This window comes from Vollenhovia emeryi, unplaced genomic scaffold (genome assembly GCF_000949405.1).
Source record: "Vollenhovia emeryi isolate VEMERY1.0 unplaced genomic scaffold, V.emery_V1.0 DF939144.1, whole genome shotgun sequence".
NCBI lineage: Eukaryota > Metazoa > Arthropoda > Insecta > Hymenoptera > Formicidae > Vollenhovia > Vollenhovia emeryi.
This window is the reverse complement of record NW_011967222.1, coordinates 1,853,766-1,871,732: the sequence shown is the minus strand read 5'-3', so window position 1 is coordinate 1,871,732 and position 17,967 is coordinate 1,853,766. Positions and strand designations below refer to the sequence as shown.

Genomic DNA, 17,967 nt, shown 5'->3' with positions numbered 1-17,967 from the left:
GATGTCTATTAATTTAGCGAAACCTCGCCGTGTCGTATTAGGAGCCCGTCTACATTTAATAGAGTCAAGTCCTCTATTATGAGATAGGATTCTAATATGAGACAGCAGGTGTTTTCAACACCCAAATTCAATCACAAATCTTTCGCGCGACGATTACACGATCTAACAATGCATTTTCCACTAAACAGATTTTACTCCAAGGGCAATAAACTCATAATGGCGCCAACAGACGTTGCCTATTAATTTAGCAGAAACCGCACTATCTCATATTAGGAACATATCTCATAATAGGGCACTTTCCTTTCTGTTTCGCAGTAAATGAGATATTTAATTTAATTTCGCGATACATAATACGGGCGTTTCGGCTCCATCTTAAGCCTGTCCTCTGCGGAGCAAGTTAAAACCGAAATCTTTCTCAATTCCACGTCTCCCGGTGAAAGATGAATTTGGACCAACGATATAAATGCGAAATTCGGCTGGCTTTTGTCACAACGAGCGACCCTTCTCGTCGCGCCGCGTGATATCGACGCCAAATACTCGGGTCCTTAATTCGCCTAACGATAATTGCAAGCGCGGTAAGCGTGTCTTCGTTGAGCGAAACCGTCGTTTACCGGAAACATTATCTGGCACGGCCGCGCGGAAAATCGGCGGAGCCGAGACAAACGGTTTCGTTAAGCGGCTATCGAAAATGGTTAAGTAGAAAAGCATGCACGCGCGTCCCTTCCCCGCGGGCACGACGCACGCACGTACACTCGCGAATATCTGGAAGTCGCGAAACATATGATGGAAGAAGAAAGTGGCCATCGTGAAATGCTCACACCGTGGGTTTCTTCGCGGCTAGAAACTCAAGTGTCTACTCGAGTATCAATGCGTACGCGTTTAGCCAGCACTAGAATTACTTGCGGAAAGGCTGCTATCACCAGGTAATGGCGTTTAATTTCGTGCGACAACTTTATTAACTCAACTTGGACTATCGGACGGTTTCGCTCGGCGAGGGGAAAAAAAGAGAAAACGAGAAAAGATCGAACGCACCGCGGCGCAATCTTTTTTTTTTCCAGGACGTCCTGAAGCCCGTTTCAGACTACGGATTGAGATTTACATTGAAATTTGACCGATCGGAGTAAAGTTCACTAATCACAAGTTTAGTGAATTTTACTTCGATTGGTCAAATTTCAATCTAATCTCAATCCGCAGTCTGATACAGGCTTAACTGGAGCTCGTCGATATCGCGTCGCGATTACTAATGCTCGATAACTGTTCGTTCGCTGTATGCATTGTTACTATTTTTTTTTTGGGTGCACCCTCGGGTCTTCCTAAACCTCGATCCGATCACTTGAATTCGCACTCATCGAGATCGATATTTCTATTCGAGTCACTGTCACTTGCCACGAGAATACGTGATCCACCGAGGAAAAGAGAGCGAAAAGGAGATGGACTGTTTCGAGGAGACAAAACGAAAGAGAGCGAGAGAGAAGGAACGAAGAGAAAATCACAAAGGAAAGTTCACCAAGTGCGAAAGCTGATCAGTGAATGAGTGGTTTCGTACTCACCAAGCGCATGATGCTGTCTGTGCCCACGCTCGTTCAGTACTCGGCTTTTACTCGGGAAGATGATCTCCTGAATAAGGTGGGCAGGCAGTGATAGTCCCTGATGCGCGGACGGAGGTGGGGTCACGTACCCCACCGGTGTTAACACACGTATACGTACAAGTTACACGCACGCAGGTGGCAGGTTCACTGTCCAGCAGCTGCGTCTCGGTCTCGCCACTTTCGGCCGTCGCGGATCGGCTCCTTTGAACACCGTCGCGCGTTCCCGTGACCCATTTCCCCGAGTAGTTTCCGAACCGGGTTTCGCGAGGCTGGGAAATGAAATAAGGATGACATTACGATTGCCGGGCGACAAAGTTTCTTAGGCATATTAGCTGCAAATTAGAAAAATTTCTAGACCCCGAGAACCTTTCTCTATCCCGCAACCAATCGACACGCTTGAAAAATTTGTCGTACGACGCATTTTTTTTTTAAGAATGTTGGTTGACCGCAAAATAGAAAATTTCTAGATACTCGAGATTTTTACTATCCCGCAGCGCCAGTCAACACGCTTGAAAAATTTGTTGTACGACAAATGTAATATTAGGCTTAGGCTAATGTTAAAAATTTTTCAAGCGCGTTAATTGGCCGCAGAATAGAAAAGTTCTTGAGTCTCTAAAAATTGTCTATTCTGCAGTCGATCAACGCATTAAAAAAATTTGTCGTACGACAAATGTAACATAAGGTTTAAAATATTTCCGGACGACCAATTTTCTTAAGCCTGATCTACAATGTGTTCTTTGCGTCTAGACGTTCTATTTTGTAGCCAATGAACACGTTTAAAAAATGTGTGCAAGCGGATAAATTGTACATCATGTACTGTACAATCGTACGTTATCGACCTTAAGCGTTTCGATTTGTGTAAAATAGAATGTTTCTAGACGCAAAGAGCACATTGTAATGCAGGCTTTAAGCATGTTAGCTGCAAGATAGAAAAATTTCTAGACTCGAAAATTTTTCTATCTTGCAACCAATCGACACGCTTGAAGAATTTTTGAAAAACTTGTACGACAAATGTAACAATACCCTTAGGATGATATTACGATTGCCAGACGACAAATTTTCTTAAGCCTGGTCTACAATGCGCTCTTTGCGTCTAGAAACATTGTTTTACATAAGTCGAAACGCTTCAAAAATGTCTTAACAGCATACGATTGTACGTATGCTGTTAAGACATTTTGTACAATTGATGTACAATTTATCAACTTGCAGAAATTCCTTAAATGTTTTTCTCGGCGACAAAATAGAAAGTTTCTAGACGCAAAGAACGCATCGTAGATCGGGCTTTAAGCACATTAGCTGCAAAATAGAAAAATTTCTAGACTCGAAAGTCTATCTTGCGGCTGACCGGCACGCTTGAAAAATTTTTGAAAAATTTGTCGTACGACAAATGTAATACTAGTCTAATAATAGATAAGCTTGTTGGATTCGGGAACGGACATGTGTTCTACGTGGTCGATATTTCAGTACAAGAGCGATTGAAGCACGCTTTTTTTTCTTGTATGCCATTTCTACCAATGCAGATGAATTTTAATTTAAAGTTCGACCTCTTATTTCCCCAGATATCACAGAGAACCCGAAATGAATTCTTTCTGAACATCCAAAATCTTTCATTCCACTTCTGTTCTTTGCGTCCAGTTTTACCAACGTAGATTAACTTGAATCTCGGTTCAACTTACTTTTTACCTCTTTCTGGTTTAAGAATCAGAAGAGGATAAAAGCGAGTTAAACCGAGATTAATCTACGCTGAAAAGAATTCGCCTTTTTGCCGCCAGTTCTGAACTCTTTTTCGAACACGGCGAAAAATTCTTTTTGTACTCCAAGGAAGTTCCGGAAAGGACGTTCTTCCAGTCTGAACAAATTACGCCGATTCACAAAGAATTTAAGAAAGTGAATTCTTTCCGAGTTCCTAGGAATGTTTCTAGAACAGAAATGTGATGAAAAAGAATTGATCTCCTAATTCGGAAATTCAGAGAGAATTTTCTCTTCGAATTCTCTGTGCCGTCTGGGACGAATTGTACCTTCCCACAAAAATATCATCGTCCTCCTCAACGTACAGCGTTCCTTGCACTCTACCGATCGGCTGCGAGAGAAAGAGAGAGAGAGAGAGGGGGGCAGGTGGTTCCTGAAATTTTACACACATTAAAATTTCTCTGATCTAAAACACATAGTTGCAAAAAGGTGGTGCAAAAGAGCCGCGAAAATTACGAGTGTGGATCGCTGGCGGCTTCCAAGATTAAAATCCATCGGGTTTTTTTTCTCCTCAACGTACAGCGTTCCTTACACTCCACCGATCGGCTGCGAGAGAAAGAGAGAGAGAGAGAGAGAGAGAGAGGCAGGCGGCTCCTGAAATTTTACACATATTAAAATTTCTCTGATCTAAAACACATAAGGCTTGTTTCCTGTTGCTACACTGGTGAACTAGTGCAATAAATTAGATAGTAGGACAAGTATATTTTTTCTCATTCAAGCTTACTGCACTAGTTCACCAGCGCGGGAACAGAAAACAAACCTATAGTTGCAAAAAGGCGGTGCAAAAGAAAATTACAAGTGTGGATCGCTGGGCGGCTTCCGAGATTAAAATCCGTCGGGTTTTTAAAAGTCCGGCAGATGTCAAGTGCACGGCGACAGACCGCTTTCCCGACGACGATTAATCACCGACGATGACCGCGGCGACAGGGACGACGCGGGTATCGTATGCACGCGCGTATCGGTCGCGCCGAAGGCGAACGGGTACGCACGTCGCCTCGCGCAACGACCTTCGCCTTCGGGTCGGCCGCGGGGAAAAGCGCAGAAAGGCGAGAACCATGGCGGCGGTACTATTGGCGAAATCGTGCTTTCGCTGTGTCGTGCGCTTTTCCGACCGAGAGTACATGCGCTGAGGGAGAGGAGCCGTCGGGGTCGAATAGGCGGAAAAAATGGTACGTGAGAACGCGGCCGTCCGCGACTGTCGTCGCGCGGCGGACGCGCGAGCTTACGCCGAAGTGCTTACGGCGGCGGCGACCTAACCTCTAGCCGGGGCGGGCGATACGTCTCCCTGCAATATGTTGCGTCATTTCGTCACGCGAGCCCCCCCTCCGGGGGACGAGCCGCTCGACCCCGCTTCCCGCGGATTTCCCGACTTCAGGACCGGCGCGCGTCGTCAGTTTTATGTACCGTTTTTATTTTGCAGCCAGCTCGCTCCCCCCCCCCCCCCCCGAGAGGCTCGTGTCCGCGTTATTTACGATGGTGTCGGCCCGGAGAACGTTTTGCGTTTTGGCTCGCTTCTCGCGTCTGTCAAGGGTGTAGGATATTGAAATGACCTGTACGTAGCTAATCGTCGTGTATTATGAAAAGCGCTGTTTCGGCTACCAAATTTTGCCTGACGAGAGAGAGTCCGGCGTCGGTGGTTGAGGTGATAAGAAATAAATAGGTTTCGAGGAATTAGTCTCGCTGTTCTTGGCAACGTTCCCGGGCGATCCCGCGTGTCGAGTCCTGGTGCGTGTCGTCTAGTTTCACGGCGACCTGATCATAGACGAGCTCCCTGCGAAGGTTTACTCGATATCGGTAATTCTGTATAAATCCCATAGACCTGTTTTAAGTAGAGGCAAACCGCCGTCTTACGAAGACGTGTCTGTTACGTCTGTTCACTGATCACGTTCAGAAAACGGTTTTATTGTACAGCCTCGATGTTGCGTAAAATCGTGATTGAATGTGCACCGCTAATAAAGTCACGTTCCATACATTGATATCTAAAATATGTGTTGCTTGATGCATTTGGCAGAATCACTGCAGTGAGTCTAGCAATGACACGGACGAAGGCGATGATCAAGAGGCGTCTTCTTTGCAGGAAGGAACGAACATTGAGGATACCTTAACGTCTTTCAGGGAACAATGGCAGCGCGAGTTGACGATATCACCTAAGCGCGACGCATCAAAGACGTATTCACCGAATCAGCCTAACATTGAAGTCGCGAATGACGAAGCCTCCATCGAGAGCAAGGTATGGCGATTGTCGTTTTCGAGCAAGAGGTTCCGAGTATCCGTAACATTTTCGCGAGCGCGTTACCTGTTTCAGGCGAAGAATTTATTTCTCAAGGGCATTGAACACGAGCAAAGCAGAAAGTTTTACGAGGCAATCCAGTTTTATAAGCGCGCGGTACAGTTGGTTCCCGACATCGAGGTCCGTTTGTACGAGTCAACCATAGCGAAGGCGAGAGACAGATTCGATGCTGACGATTGTTTCGATACGTTAGACAATGACTTTTCAACCACCAACGACGGCGGGAATCATAATGAGGTTGACGAGGAGGGAACTGATTTAGTTTTGAAATTGTCTAAGATTGTCAACCGCAATCAATGCGTGTGTTTCCCCAAATTTGAGCAAAGTGTAAGCATCCAATGTCGTTTCAGCATTCGCGGTAATTTCACGTGCACGATATAAATGCAGGATTGCGTCGCGATTCACGGCACGTACCATATTTTGTACTCAACGTTTCCTTTGTGCATTTTAGACAACGCATATCTCTGCACTACCTATGGAGATAGTACTCTACATTCTAAGATGGGTTGTGTCGTCCGAGCTGGATTTCCGATCGTTAGAAATGTTCTCAAGGGTATGTCGTGGATTTTACATATCTGCACGAGACACGGAAATCTGGCGACTAGCATGCGTTAGGTAAATATCGATAAACATTAGCGTGATTATTGATTGACGCGTAACTGGAATTGCTCTCGACAGGGTATGGGGTGTAAATTGCGGCACTTGCGAGCCGAAATACAAATCCTGGAGAGATATGTACTTGCAACGGCCTAGATTAAGATACAACGGATGTTACATCAATAAGACAAGTTACATACGCGACGGAGAAAATAATTTTCAAGACCGTTTTTACAGACCGTGGCATCTCGTTGAATATTTCCGGTACCTGAGGTATACAAAAACGATATTGCTGCTTTCTTGCTGCAGGCACACGATGGCGTTCAAGATGAGAAATGTCTCACAACATTTTTCTTGCGCTTAGGTTTTTTCCCGAAGGAAGAGTTTTAATGTTAACATCGACTGATGAAGCTCAATGCTGCGTAAATTCCTTACGAAATCGCGTACCACGCAATCCGTCAGTTCTCGTTGGTCATTTTCGATTACACGATAATTATGTTACACTTGTGTTGAAGAGGCAAGAAACTAAGGGAATCAATTTCTATAGAAGGAAGAAAAGAGAACCGGTGCATGACAGCGGCGAACAAACTTTCCATATTGTAAGTAATAAAGAATAAATGGATGGTGTGCAAATAAAATCGGTCGATATGCTTTCACATGCGTGTCACCGTAGGAATTCGAGATACAGAGTTATCATAGAAGAGTCAACTCGCAGCTAAAGTGGATCAGCTACAGTATTTTCACGAAATATAAAAACGGACAAGAAGCGAAGATTTGCCTAAAGGAGCCATCCGTAAGGGAATTCAGGGCGTCGCCGATTGGCGGCAGATATCCACCTCTTAAATTCAGCAGGGTAAAGAGTTACATTCAGGAGAGCGAAGTCCCGTTGTAGTAATGAAAATAGCAACAAACAAATCATATGCATCATGAGAGTACAATTTTGAATTATTCTTACAGAAGAAGAAAAATGAATTAGTGAACATAGTGAATTCTCAATGAGTTACAAAACCGTAAACAAAGATGAATATCTAATTATAATTGAATGTGCTTTTCTTTGAGTCATATCAAGTACATATATATATTTTTTTTTTCAAGTTATTTTATTTATCTTGTATCACGTATATTTTAACGCGTGTACTAGCTACGCTTACACTTGGCGCGAGACACTGCCGTGTCTCGTGATGACAGTTTCTATCGGTACATTATACAACCTGCAAATCACAACTATCTTTTAAAGAATTATGTACGTCAACAGTACGTCCAATGGAAGTGTAACTTATTTATAGATCTAATATATAATTATTTAAGCACTAGAGTATATAGTGCCTTACATCATTTCGCAATGAGTAACATACTTAAAAATGTAAAGTATGTATTCAAGAATGTAATTGTATGGTTTTGTTTATAATTAATTATTGCTCAGATATGGTTAAGTTTGAAAGTGTGTTAATTGAATAAAATTTATGTGTATAATTTTATATAATTATATATAATAAATAGCAAGCACTGAAATTTATGATTTTATTTATGCAATAAAAAATATAATGTATGTACACTCGTGTGTGTGTGTGTGTGTGTGTGTGTGTGTGTGTGTGTGTGTGTGTCTGTGTGTGTCTGTGTGCGTGTACGTGTGATACAAAATATAACACATGTATATTAATTCTTGCGGAACATGCGAAATGTATGTTCGTATTCTATATTACTATCAATTGCTTTTGCTACTAGGTAACTTTTACACAATCGTAAATCTATAATCGATTTTTACTGTGTATCAATTAGCTATATATTTTATCATACGAGTTACTCATCTAAGTTTCGAAATTTACATTTCTAGTTTTCCTATTTCTGCATTGAAATAGATTTAGCTGATCTTTAGAATAATTTTATTATGGGTTCAGTATCACCTGAACGACGAATTATCTTACTATAGTGGAATCGAACCAGTATCCACTAATGTATTTAAATAATTTCGTCTCTGGATGTATCGTAAAGCGTAACTGATTTAAAGAAATGGACGTTCAGATATATGTATATATTGTTGGATGACTCTGATAAAAGTCTACACGGTCCGAAGACTTTTAATCCTACTCGAGTCTAATTTCTTCCTTGATTCCTTCGCATCTCTGTATCGTTTTAAACCGTTCCTCAAATTTCGTTTTACACATAACAATCGAATACAATCACAAGTTTATTAATCCGAGAAATGAAATACATTCAAAAATCACACAAGAAAATACATTTTTCTGAATTCTAAAAAATTAATTTATTCTCAACACAATCAATGTTTGTATGTCGATTATTTTAGTAAAATAGCTTGTAAGCTTGAGACGGCTTTTTATCATTTGTATTCGAACTGAATTTACGTATCATCCACCTTCAAGTACGGTTGGATTTCTTGACTACGGGCTCGTGTAGACTACTGAACTCTAGGTTGCATCACAACGATGTGCTTGTATTGCTTTTCAGATCACCTTTAATACTTTCCCTCATTATGTTTAATAAAGTACATACCCTTAATAAAGTACATACAATTGACTCTAGTAAATTTCTAACTTCTTTCAATAGACTTATATGTTTTCCAGGTAACTTTGTAAAAAGAATAAGCGAATTGTAAGGAAACATCGTAGATATTTGTTTTGCGCGTAAGATTCACTCCTAATACTTGAATTTTTATCTTATATTTTTCTCTCCTATTAGAAAAAAGATATAGATTTTTTTATTTCATTGTTAGATTCCTCGATAACAATTTAATCATAAGAAATACAAAATAATGTCACAATGTTGTTGAGGAAAACGTGCACTTTTAAAATGTGCAGAATACGTGTGCAATTAATTTTGAGGCTTTAAATTTAAATGACATGTCCTCGGTCATTACAATAAAAAAAATATATACACTTCTCTCTGATACAAATGTTTCAATTTCATTATAATGGAAAGATAAACGATATATTATTACTTGTCAGAGTTATGTTATTAAAAGCAGATTTTAAAATAAAATAGTTATCTTTTCGGAAACATTAGATAAAATAAATCTCTCTCGCATCATACCCGTCGGTTTCCGTCAATTCTACTTTTCCCCTCTGTGTTTGCAGAAGAAATATCCCACAAATATCCCATTACTGTTAAACATTCGATATGATAAGTAACCATATGTGCTTTGTACTCATGATTGTACCTAAACCGTCCCGTAATAATCACATAAATTAAGTAACTCTGTATTAAACTCTGTGTTTTATATATATATATATATATAATATGTATATATATATTTTTTTTCAATATCCTTAAATTTATCTATTATAGAATTCAGCACTTTCTGGTCTCCAAATGTCGAAGCATTCGACTAATCGCCGGTTGTTATAGGCTCGATTTATCACAGACTGCAGCAAGCCGTCGCGTTCTTCATGATTCAATCACAATTCTTCGCGACCCGAAGGAAGAGAGCTTGTTTTATTGCACGTAGACGGATCGGACATCCAGGCGAGGTCCTTCAAGGTTGCGGTGTGCATAGAACATACCGCTAGGACGACCAATACATGCATCACGTTATGGGAATTCAGCACTAAATCCAATCTGCCGGGGATCCACTTCTCTGGAACGCGAAGAGCGCCAATGGTTGCACCTATCACAGCTATGAGATCCTGGAAATTATTCCTACGTCAGCATTATTTTCTAGCGCCATTTGGTACACGCGGCAGTCTGAGATCGTATTTAAAATGGACCTGTAATATTATATGATTAAGAGCCTCGGGTGATCCACCACCAATGCCAAAACATCTCAACGTCATGACCAGCATCCTCATTAAGAAAGGAGGGGCAAAACACAAACGCCTTTCCCATGGTGATCTCGCAGTCATTGCCTACGAATTACGTAAAAATGTTTAAATGTTTCGTCGCAGCGAAACGTCCGCGGTGCCCACGTGAGCTAGAAAGTACCTTTATAAGTCCCCACATACTGAGGGAGCAATAAATAAAAATGCAGCAATACCAGACGTTATCGGCAAGGCAATGAGCAGCGGCTGCCATCATCGGTATAGCTCCTGAAATGAGTCGTGCATGAAACAGAGAAGCGTCTATTTTGCCACTACGGAAACTGCTGCGTAAGCACTTTTTGTTATTTAAAACTTTCTTCGTTTGAAGCAAGAATCCACTTGAAATACGAAGAGAGTCATTTGTAAAGTGAAATGTTGCAAATTGTGAGCTCTAGTCATACGTCTGTTCTTTCAGCACGTTCCGAAAGGCTTTTCATTTACAAATGGATCACACACCGAAACTCTGGCACAGCCATATGCCGATCATGTCGACTTTCAGCAGTGTTCTGTAGAAAGCTTCGTCGTAGTTTACGTTCATGAAGAGGTGGTACAGGAAGGATCCGATCCACGGGCTAACGGCGCCGATCAAGTGGCACCAGGACAGAATTCCCACGAGTGTCCCTTTTGTGTTCCATGGGAGTAGAAGTGGCACAGTCACCAACATGTACAGAATAGCGAATCCTGTAAGCACACACGATCGCTCGTACGCAGGATGCTTTCGGGCGAGAGCATTTCGCTAATGAAGCACTTTCGTGTTGGAAAAATGATAACCGTGATCTCGCGATAATCTTTTATGAATTCCTGATTGCGCCCTTCGACAAGTTCGATGATCACATGTTATAGAGAAAACGTTGACATATCCCATTAAACTCTGCGCCTCTTGTCCAGGAGTAAACTTTATATGATTTTAAACAACTTTTCACATTTCCAAGTCATCTTCTGCCTCACAAATAATTATTCAACTGATAATCGCGTTAATGAATTAAGGAGATACGCGAGAAGCGATAACGGGAAAAGACCGATCGACGGCGGAAGGATTCGCAACGTTGTATAATTTTCTTAAAAAGTCATTTTAAGTGTGTGCATTAATGAGTTCCTCCACATACGTGGGTAGCTCTGACCTACTAAGATTTTATTTCACGCACACGTGCGCCGGTCGATACATGAGATTTATATACAGGATGGTCCACCAGAAACAGAGCACTAGTTTCTCCTTCGAACGAACGGAAAAGGATATTAATTCATGTAAACTGAAGGAGCGGCAGAAAACAATTCTTTTCCCTCTCTCTTCGTCTACGAACGCGATTTCGGGTGCGTATAGATCGCATCACCGTTTGCTCAATGCGTGAGAAGCAGCGACGAGCGCTCCTCATATTTGTTACGTAATAAACCGTTCGCGTACGTTTAGAGTGTATTTGACTGACGTCCGGTACGATTAGGAATTTATCAATGAATCAGCTTTAACAGGGAAAGAATATCGTATGGGTTCACTTTCATCGATCGTTCGTTACCCCGCAATGCGTCTTCGTTCAGCCGCGATGTGTTTTCACGGAAGTTGGCCTTGATAGTATATGCACCTTGACTTTAAAGCCCTTAAGGGACTTGATCCACTTTTCCAGTTAATCCAATCACGAGGATGACGAATCTCTTACGTGACATTACCCCGTACTTTTTGGAGTATAGTTGATCGTGAAGAGTAACGTAAATCCTGCGACTTCACTTACAGAGTCTCGTAGTGATTTACTTTATTGTTAGCTTATTTTGCAATGTATTTGTCTCTCTTTCTCGCTACGTCGAGGTAACTAGTAAAATTTAATTAATTTGAACTTGAAATGAATCCAAATTCAAGGACCCACCACCAAATTTTGTGCGACAATTTTTTAATCGTTTTCCCAAACGATAAAGAAAGGAAGTTTCCTCTGCATACAAAGAAATTTTTCACGCACATACTTTATCAACGTCAAACTTGTCGAGAAGTTCAGCAGATGATGCTCCGTTTTGAAGATGAAAATTGTATCATCGCAACGAATAATTTTCTCTCATGTTTCTCGACATCTAATTCCGCAGTACTTGAATCACTGTTTTTGAACGAAAAATTCGGGACGCTTAAATAAATATGAAAATATCTGTGATTGGCAATCAAAATTCTTTACGTTGCAGCAGCTAACGAATTTAGAATCGCATCGTTCCCGAGAAGTGCAGGCAATTCCGAAAGAACTCGTCGGAGAAAAACCTTTAGAACGAGAGAACCGCGTTAAGTTACGTGAAAAGGAAAAAGAAAGCGACTGTCGTTTTTATTCAAACTCAATCGTTTTACAATCGCAATCCTAAAGGGAGTAAAGACCGAATCAGCCTAGCAATTGCTGACTCGGATTGAATTGGAATTGACGATTGCCCCTTAGCCAATGAGAGGCGATTAAATTGCTGGCCGCTTTGCTCTCATTGGCTAAAGGACAATCGTCAATCGCCAATTCCAATTGAATCCGAGTCGGCAATTGCTAGTCTAATGCGGTCTTCACATCCTTTACGGCTGAATCAGACTAGCAATTGCCGACTCGGATTGGATTGGGATTGGGCGATTGACGATTGTCTTCTAGCCAATGAGAGCCGATTAAATCGCTAGCTTTGCTCTCATTAGCTAAAGGGCAATCGTCAATCGCCAATTCGAATTGAATCCGAGTCAGCAATTGCTGGTCTGGCTCGGCATTAACCGCATTACAGACTCCGGCCTCACCGTGCGTCAGGATGTTGACGGTCTCGTTGTGGATGTAGAAAAGGCTACCGAGGCACTGGCGGATGGTCATGAGCGGCCTGTAGCCGGTGAGGATGTGGGGATTGAATTGGAGGTGCTGCGGCATGTCGCTCCATCGCAGCAGCAGGACCTCGGCCGGCGTCTCCTTCGGACGCGGCGCCTCGGCAACGCCGCCGGGCATCCCCTTGTCGTCCTGACGCCGCGCTCCGTACGTGTCGGTGTCGTCCTGGTGCGGCGAGCCCGACACCGCCGCCGCATGGCGCGGTCGCTCGTCGTCCCGGAACGGCGTCGTGCAACGGCGAACGCGCGCTGCCCGCTACCTCGGGGAAGAGGGTGATCGGTCCGGCCAGCGGACGAAGCGGGTGGGTCGCCTCCGAGAGCCGTCAGCGCGAGCCCTCAGCGGCCTCAACGGCGGCGACGTCGCCACTGCATCGCCGTGCGCGCCGCCGAAACCCTCCCGTCCGTGCTGCGCCGCGCCGCCCGCTCTTCGCCGCCGCCGCCGGCAGCAGCCGTCATCCGCACGCGATTCGGCCTCTCTGACGGACCCGTCGCCACGGCAACCGCATCGATCCCATCACTCGGGCGGTCAGGAGGCAACCTCATCGCGCGCGATCTCGCCACAGCGGCGTGTCGCAGATGCCTCTATACCTGCGGGTCAATTCTGCATCTTACACTGTGCACTGTAATGAAAATGAGTTGCTCTTGTCTCTTTTTAACTGCCCCCTTAGAGAGAGACAAAGCCGCTCACTTTTAGCATCTTCACTATGTTGCAAGATGCAGAATTGACCCTCTGGCTCCCCCGACTAGTAAATGGGGTCACAGCTACTTATGACTTGGATCGCGCCAAACTTTGTCACGTTAGTTTCGCAACGTTCCCCCGGAAGCCGTTTTCCGTGTCGCCCCCGACTTTCCGCGGTACACCTCGTTAATGTTAACAAAATATTGTTATTAATTAACGCGTTACGCTTGGTATCCTTTATTTATCTTAAACGCACGATTGGATTTTACGGCTGATTACACTTGTCATGTTGCGGCTTTAATGTATAGAAATTACACGGTATTTTTCAACGATGGAATCTTTCTTTAATCGACGAAGGACATCGATATGATTGCGCTTTAAACAGTATTAGAATTTTAAACAGGACACGTAGTTGGCGTGCAGCTCCTGAACGTCCCACAGTTCCTCCACGCGTGACCTATTGACACAATTTCGGCGGTTGGGTGTTTTTGAGTTAATTTGCTATGCTGGATATCGGCTCCTGTCCCCGCCGCTCGCGTTATACATTATGCAAAATATACATACTATTTCAAGCTTTATCGACTTTGCATCGATGAGCATTGCTGCGCCCTTGCAGTTAAAAACTATTGTGCTGGAAATAAAACAAATCGAAGGGAAGCTGAAGAATCGTCGGTGAACTTGTACGAAGGAAAAGTGTCGTATCTCGCCTCTCGGTATACAGATAAAAATTCTAATCCCACAGAAGCGAGAAAATTTTAACAGTTGCGTAGCTTTCAAAACCCGACACTGCATTCCACGGAAGATGAAACTTCCATCAAAGAAGAAGAGAAACGCTGAACTTTGCGCACGTCATTTTATTCCTATATACGTATACGTGATATTTTCCGTATACTCTCTTACAATTTTTAAACGCGATGCTTTTCAATACGCATCGATATCACTCATGGACGTAGTATAAATGGACCCACCATGCGCTCTGTGAACTCGTGAAACCAGAATAACCGAGTGAGACAGAGAATAAAGGGACTTCATTGATATGTTCACGTGTGCTCTTTGACACGTAGACAATTTTAGCACTCCTGACAGTTGTAAAAAAACATTCTGCTAACCAAGACCAGTCCCTAGTAGCAATAATATATTGGGCGCAATATTGGGAAATAATGTAAATCTAGTATTCCCAATATTGGCCCAATATTGTAAGATGGACGCCTTTCCTCATTTAGCAATATTGGTCTAATATTGCATCAATATTGTTACTACATCGTTAAATATTGGCCAATGCAATTCCAATATAAATCTAATATTATATAATTATTACCGTGCATTATTTACATTTATTTCATGGCCGATATTAGCTTTACGTCGGACAATATTGTTGGCCAATGCATTTCTAATATAACCAACCTAATATACCAACATTGGACCAATATTTAGTCAATGTTTAACCAATGCACTGTGCTACTAGGGACGTTAACGTAATATAAATTAATAATGCCCGGTCCTAAACGGTCTCTTCATTTTCTAATTGATTTTATTTCTTAAAGGACCCAAGTTAAAATTGTAGTAAATTAATGTTTTCTGAATTTTTGAATTGTAACATTTACAAAACATTATAACCCCGATGGTAAAATATTTAGCAAATTATGTGACACAATTAAATTGCACAATTAAATTGCTATCGTGTTACGACGAGCTGCCGCTACGAGGCATCTCATACTCGCAAGTAAAATTCACGCAAAACTAAATTAAAGCAGGCCCAGCGGTAAATACGTCCCACGCTAAATCTTTTTTAAACATTTATTACACGTAACTGTGTTGCTGGGCAATTGTGCTTCTAAATGTCAGAATAATTGTGCATGATTTATCCCTTAAATTGAGATAATCAATTTTTAGGCAAATACCATTTAGAAATTTGATTTCTACAAAACCGCTGCGTTTTGGCGAATCACCTTAATGCAATCATTGTGAAATTGCTTCCTTTTGGATGACGCAATGATTACAAAATTTTAAGACATTTTTCTATCGGGGAATTCAGCGGACATTAGATCGATGTTCTTGCAACATCTTTTCAACGTTGAATCTACATTTCGTAACACTAATGCAATATTGCAATGTTGTAATGGAACGTTTCTGCGATGTTGATTCAACATTTGTGTAAGATTCACCCTTATTTAACATTTGGCGAATAATAGGGACAAATGATGCATCGTGTGCGTCGTGTGCGTGAAACGGAACGCACCCTCCGCATCACAACTACGATCCACCGAATTTGCCAACGAGAGTGAAAGGTTGATCGTAGCTTGTCCTCATGCAAGCCAAGCGCATCGTACGTCAGAGTCACTCAAAATCCCAAAAGAGCGACAGGAACGCGACTCGGGTCCTCGTCGGCGAAGACCTTCTCGCAGCCGCTGCCGTCGGAGACACGTTCCGGTCCTCAGATGTCTCTCGATCCGTAAGCCCGCGCGATCTAGCGTAAATCTCTCGATCGTAGCCCAGATCCGTGCGCGACGTCCCGCCGTTATTCCTCCCCCTCGTTCCCGGCGCATGCAGACTGTTTCAGGACTCTCGGGGGCGACTCGTACAATGGATACCAAAATTCCCGACGGTCCACCTGGTGTCGACCTTCACCCGACGTCGAAGCGCCCGCACGCCGCGCTCGGGGTGAGCTCCGCCGCGACGGCGCAGGCCGCGCAGGCGTACCCCGACGACGGGGTGCACTATCTGAAGCAAGTACTCCTGGTGAGTATCGCGCGCGCGATTACGATGTGTGCAGGCACCGCGCTGCGTTCCCTCCTCGGTCTGTCTCGGAGGGGTGTTCGCAGTATGCCACGTTGCTTGACAAATTCGACCGGTCACCTTGGTCGGCCGCGTCTCGCCGTAAAGGTAGCCCGCGCACGGTTTGATCACCCCTTCTAGGTCACGACGTCATTCTCGGATCCAAATACCCTCCCCCTCCCCTCTTCTCTCTGTCCAGTCGAGCCTCCTCCGCTGCCGCGCACGGGGCTGCTGCACGAAAAGTTACGGCAAGTGATTCGCCGAGAATTCAATTGACCCAGACTGTCGATCGTAATTCGATTACGATCTGGTTTACTTTTTGCTGCGTGAGCAACGGTGTTTTGGCGCAAGTCTACGTGTGTCACGTGGCCCCGTGCGCGAGACAACCGAGCTAGCGGGTAGATATCGACGTTCTGTCGACCGAACCAAGATGAATTCCTTTGCGCGTAATTTTTCCGTGTGAATGGCGGTAGCAGAGCGCAGGCCGTAGATTACATCTCCCGTAAAATATCGTCCATTTCTCATCCGTACACAAATGTTGAATCAACATCTCAGAAACGTTCCATTACAACATTGCACCAATGTTACGGAATGTAGATTCAACGTTGAAAAGATATTGCAAAAACGTGTAATGTCCGCTGAATTGTAATGCCTTGCAAACGTTACAATTCAACATTCAGAAAACACTGTTAAATTATATTGAGTTAACATTGGTCGCGTTTAGCAGAATATTTTTTACAACTGTTGGAAGTGCTGAAATTGAATTATTTCACAAAAAAAAACAATAATTCAATCTTAGCTCAGAAAATTTCTAACCGTTGCAAAAATATTATACATGTATATACATTTCATAACACATTAAAAACATATCTTTCTTTTGATAAAATCCAATTTATAAAATCGTGTGTTTAGCGGAATAATTAAATCCGGTACCTTCTCCTCCTTGAACACTACTAATTTTAATCAAAATACTCTATCGTGACGTTGTGATCTAATTTGAATTCTTGTTTGCCGCAGAACACCTGTAGAGAACTATGGACGATCCCGGAAGGTGCGATCGCGACGACGGCGGCCAACTATTTCTCCAATGACCAGTTCAAGTATATCTCGTTTGGCATGATGACTCAGGTAAAAAACGGTTTTGTCCTAAAACAATCAGGCAGATCTCAGCCAGTTTCATAGCCAAAAGCACATGTACATTTTGTTCGGAAAATATCGCAAGTTTAGTATAGGGATATTCTCATTGGGAACATTCTTGATACGTTGTTTGCGTTCGCTTTTTCCCTGTTGGGAAAATTAATCTGTAGTTCATGTCACGTGACGTAAACTATAGATTTATTTCTCCGTTGGGAAGAAACGGGCGCAGATTCTGCGGATGTACGAGATATCATGTGCTGTTAGGGTACAATTACATTTGTCGTACGACAAATTTTTTCAACGTGTTCACAAGATAGAACATTTCTGGGATACTCAAGAACTTTTCTATCCCGCAGTCAACCAACACGTTTGAAAAATTTGTCGTACGACTGCAGGACAGTAAAATTCTCAGGTATCTAGAAATTGTCTATTCGGCAGCCAATTAACACGTTTGTCGTACGACAAACTTTTTAAGTGTGTTGGTTGGCTACGGGATAGTAGAATTTGTCGTACGACAAATTTTTTTA

General features: G+C 42.8%; 4 protein-coding genes across 9 annotated transcripts in view; 2 read left to right on the top strand and 2 right to left on the bottom strand.

Moving 5' to 3' along the window:
- Positions 1 to 4,278, bottom strand: part of LOC105566570 (protein piccolo-like) — a 21,036-nt gene extending 16,758 nt beyond the window's left edge. For 2 of the 4 annotated variants that reach the window (XR_001009299.1, XM_012020676.1), the window contains exons 1-2: positions 3,608 to 4,278; positions 1,551 to 1,858 (exon numbers count right to left, since the gene is read on the bottom strand). Coding sequence is in view for 3 of the 4 variants with exons in the window: in XM_012020676.1 (XP_011876066.1) it covers positions 1,551 to 1,559 (9 nt within the window). In the remaining variant the exon portion in view is untranslated. The remainder of the gene's footprint in view (positions 1 to 1,550; positions 1,859 to 3,607) is intronic. The other 2 variants (XM_012020677.1, XM_012020678.1) reach the window with 2 other exon arrangements.
- Positions 4,279 to 4,385: 107 nt separating this feature from the next.
- On the top strand, positions 4,386 to 7,737 carry LOC105566571 (F-box only protein 9). Its single transcript, XM_012020680.1, has 7 exons — positions 4,386 to 4,507; positions 5,350 to 5,568; positions 5,644 to 5,955; positions 6,080 to 6,243; positions 6,307 to 6,498; positions 6,590 to 6,824; positions 6,899 to 7,737. Exons 1-7 carry the CDS (start codon positions 4,505 to 4,507, stop codon positions 7,115 to 7,117), a joined length of 1,344 nt encoding a protein of 447 aa, XP_011876070.1. The 5' UTR covers positions 4,386 to 4,504; the 3' UTR covers positions 7,118 to 7,737.
- A 314-nt stretch (positions 7,738 to 8,051) lies between these two features.
- On the bottom strand, positions 8,052 to 13,219 carry LOC105566565 (progestin and adipoQ receptor family member 4). Its single transcript, XM_012020659.1, has 5 exons — positions 12,772 to 13,219; positions 10,494 to 10,718; positions 10,162 to 10,265; positions 9,948 to 10,085; positions 8,052 to 9,866 (listed from the first exon to the last, which is right to left on the bottom strand). Exons 1-5 carry the CDS (start codon positions 12,968 to 12,970, stop codon positions 9,639 to 9,641), a joined length of 894 nt encoding a protein of 297 aa, XP_011876049.1. The 5' UTR covers positions 12,971 to 13,219; the 3' UTR covers positions 8,052 to 9,638.
- Positions 13,220 to 16,096: 2,877 nt separating this feature from the next.
- Positions 16,097 to 17,967, top strand: part of LOC105566566 (dual specificity protein kinase CLK2) — a 31,463-nt gene continuing 29,592 nt past the window's right edge. For 2 of the 3 annotated variants that reach the window (XM_012020666.1, XM_012020665.1), the window contains exons 1-2: positions 16,097 to 16,411; positions 17,321 to 17,431. In XM_012020666.1, the coding sequence (XP_011876056.1) occupies positions 16,112 to 16,411; positions 17,321 to 17,431 (411 nt within the window). In that variant the 5' untranslated portion in view covers positions 16,097 to 16,111. The remainder of the gene's footprint in view (positions 16,412 to 17,320; positions 17,432 to 17,967) is intronic. The other variant, XM_012020667.1, reaches the window with a different exon arrangement.

Excerpts from the sequence above, each read along its gene's own strand:
- LOC105566571 (XM_012020680.1), top strand. Across the intron at positions 5,569-5,643 it reads AAGCCTCCATCGAGAGCAAG|GCGAAGAATTTATTTCTCAA; the intron begins GTATGGCGATTG and ends TACCTGTTTCAG. Across the intron at positions 6,825-6,898 it reads GCGAACAAACTTTCCATATT|GAATTCGAGATACAGAGTTA; the intron begins GTAAGTAATAAA and ends GTGTCACCGTAG.
- LOC105566565 (XM_012020659.1), bottom strand. The coding sequence starts at position 12,970 with ATGCCCGGCGGCGTTGCCGAGGCGCCGCGTCCGAAGGAGACGCCGGCC. Across the intron at positions 10,086-10,161 it reads GTATGTGGGGACTTATAAAG|GCAATGACTGCGAGATCACC; the intron begins GTACTTTCTAGC and ends CGTAATTCGTAG. Across the intron at positions 9,867-9,947 it reads TTAATCATATAATATTACAG|GATCTCATAGCTGTGATAGG; the intron begins GTCCATTTTAAA and ends AATAATTTCCAG.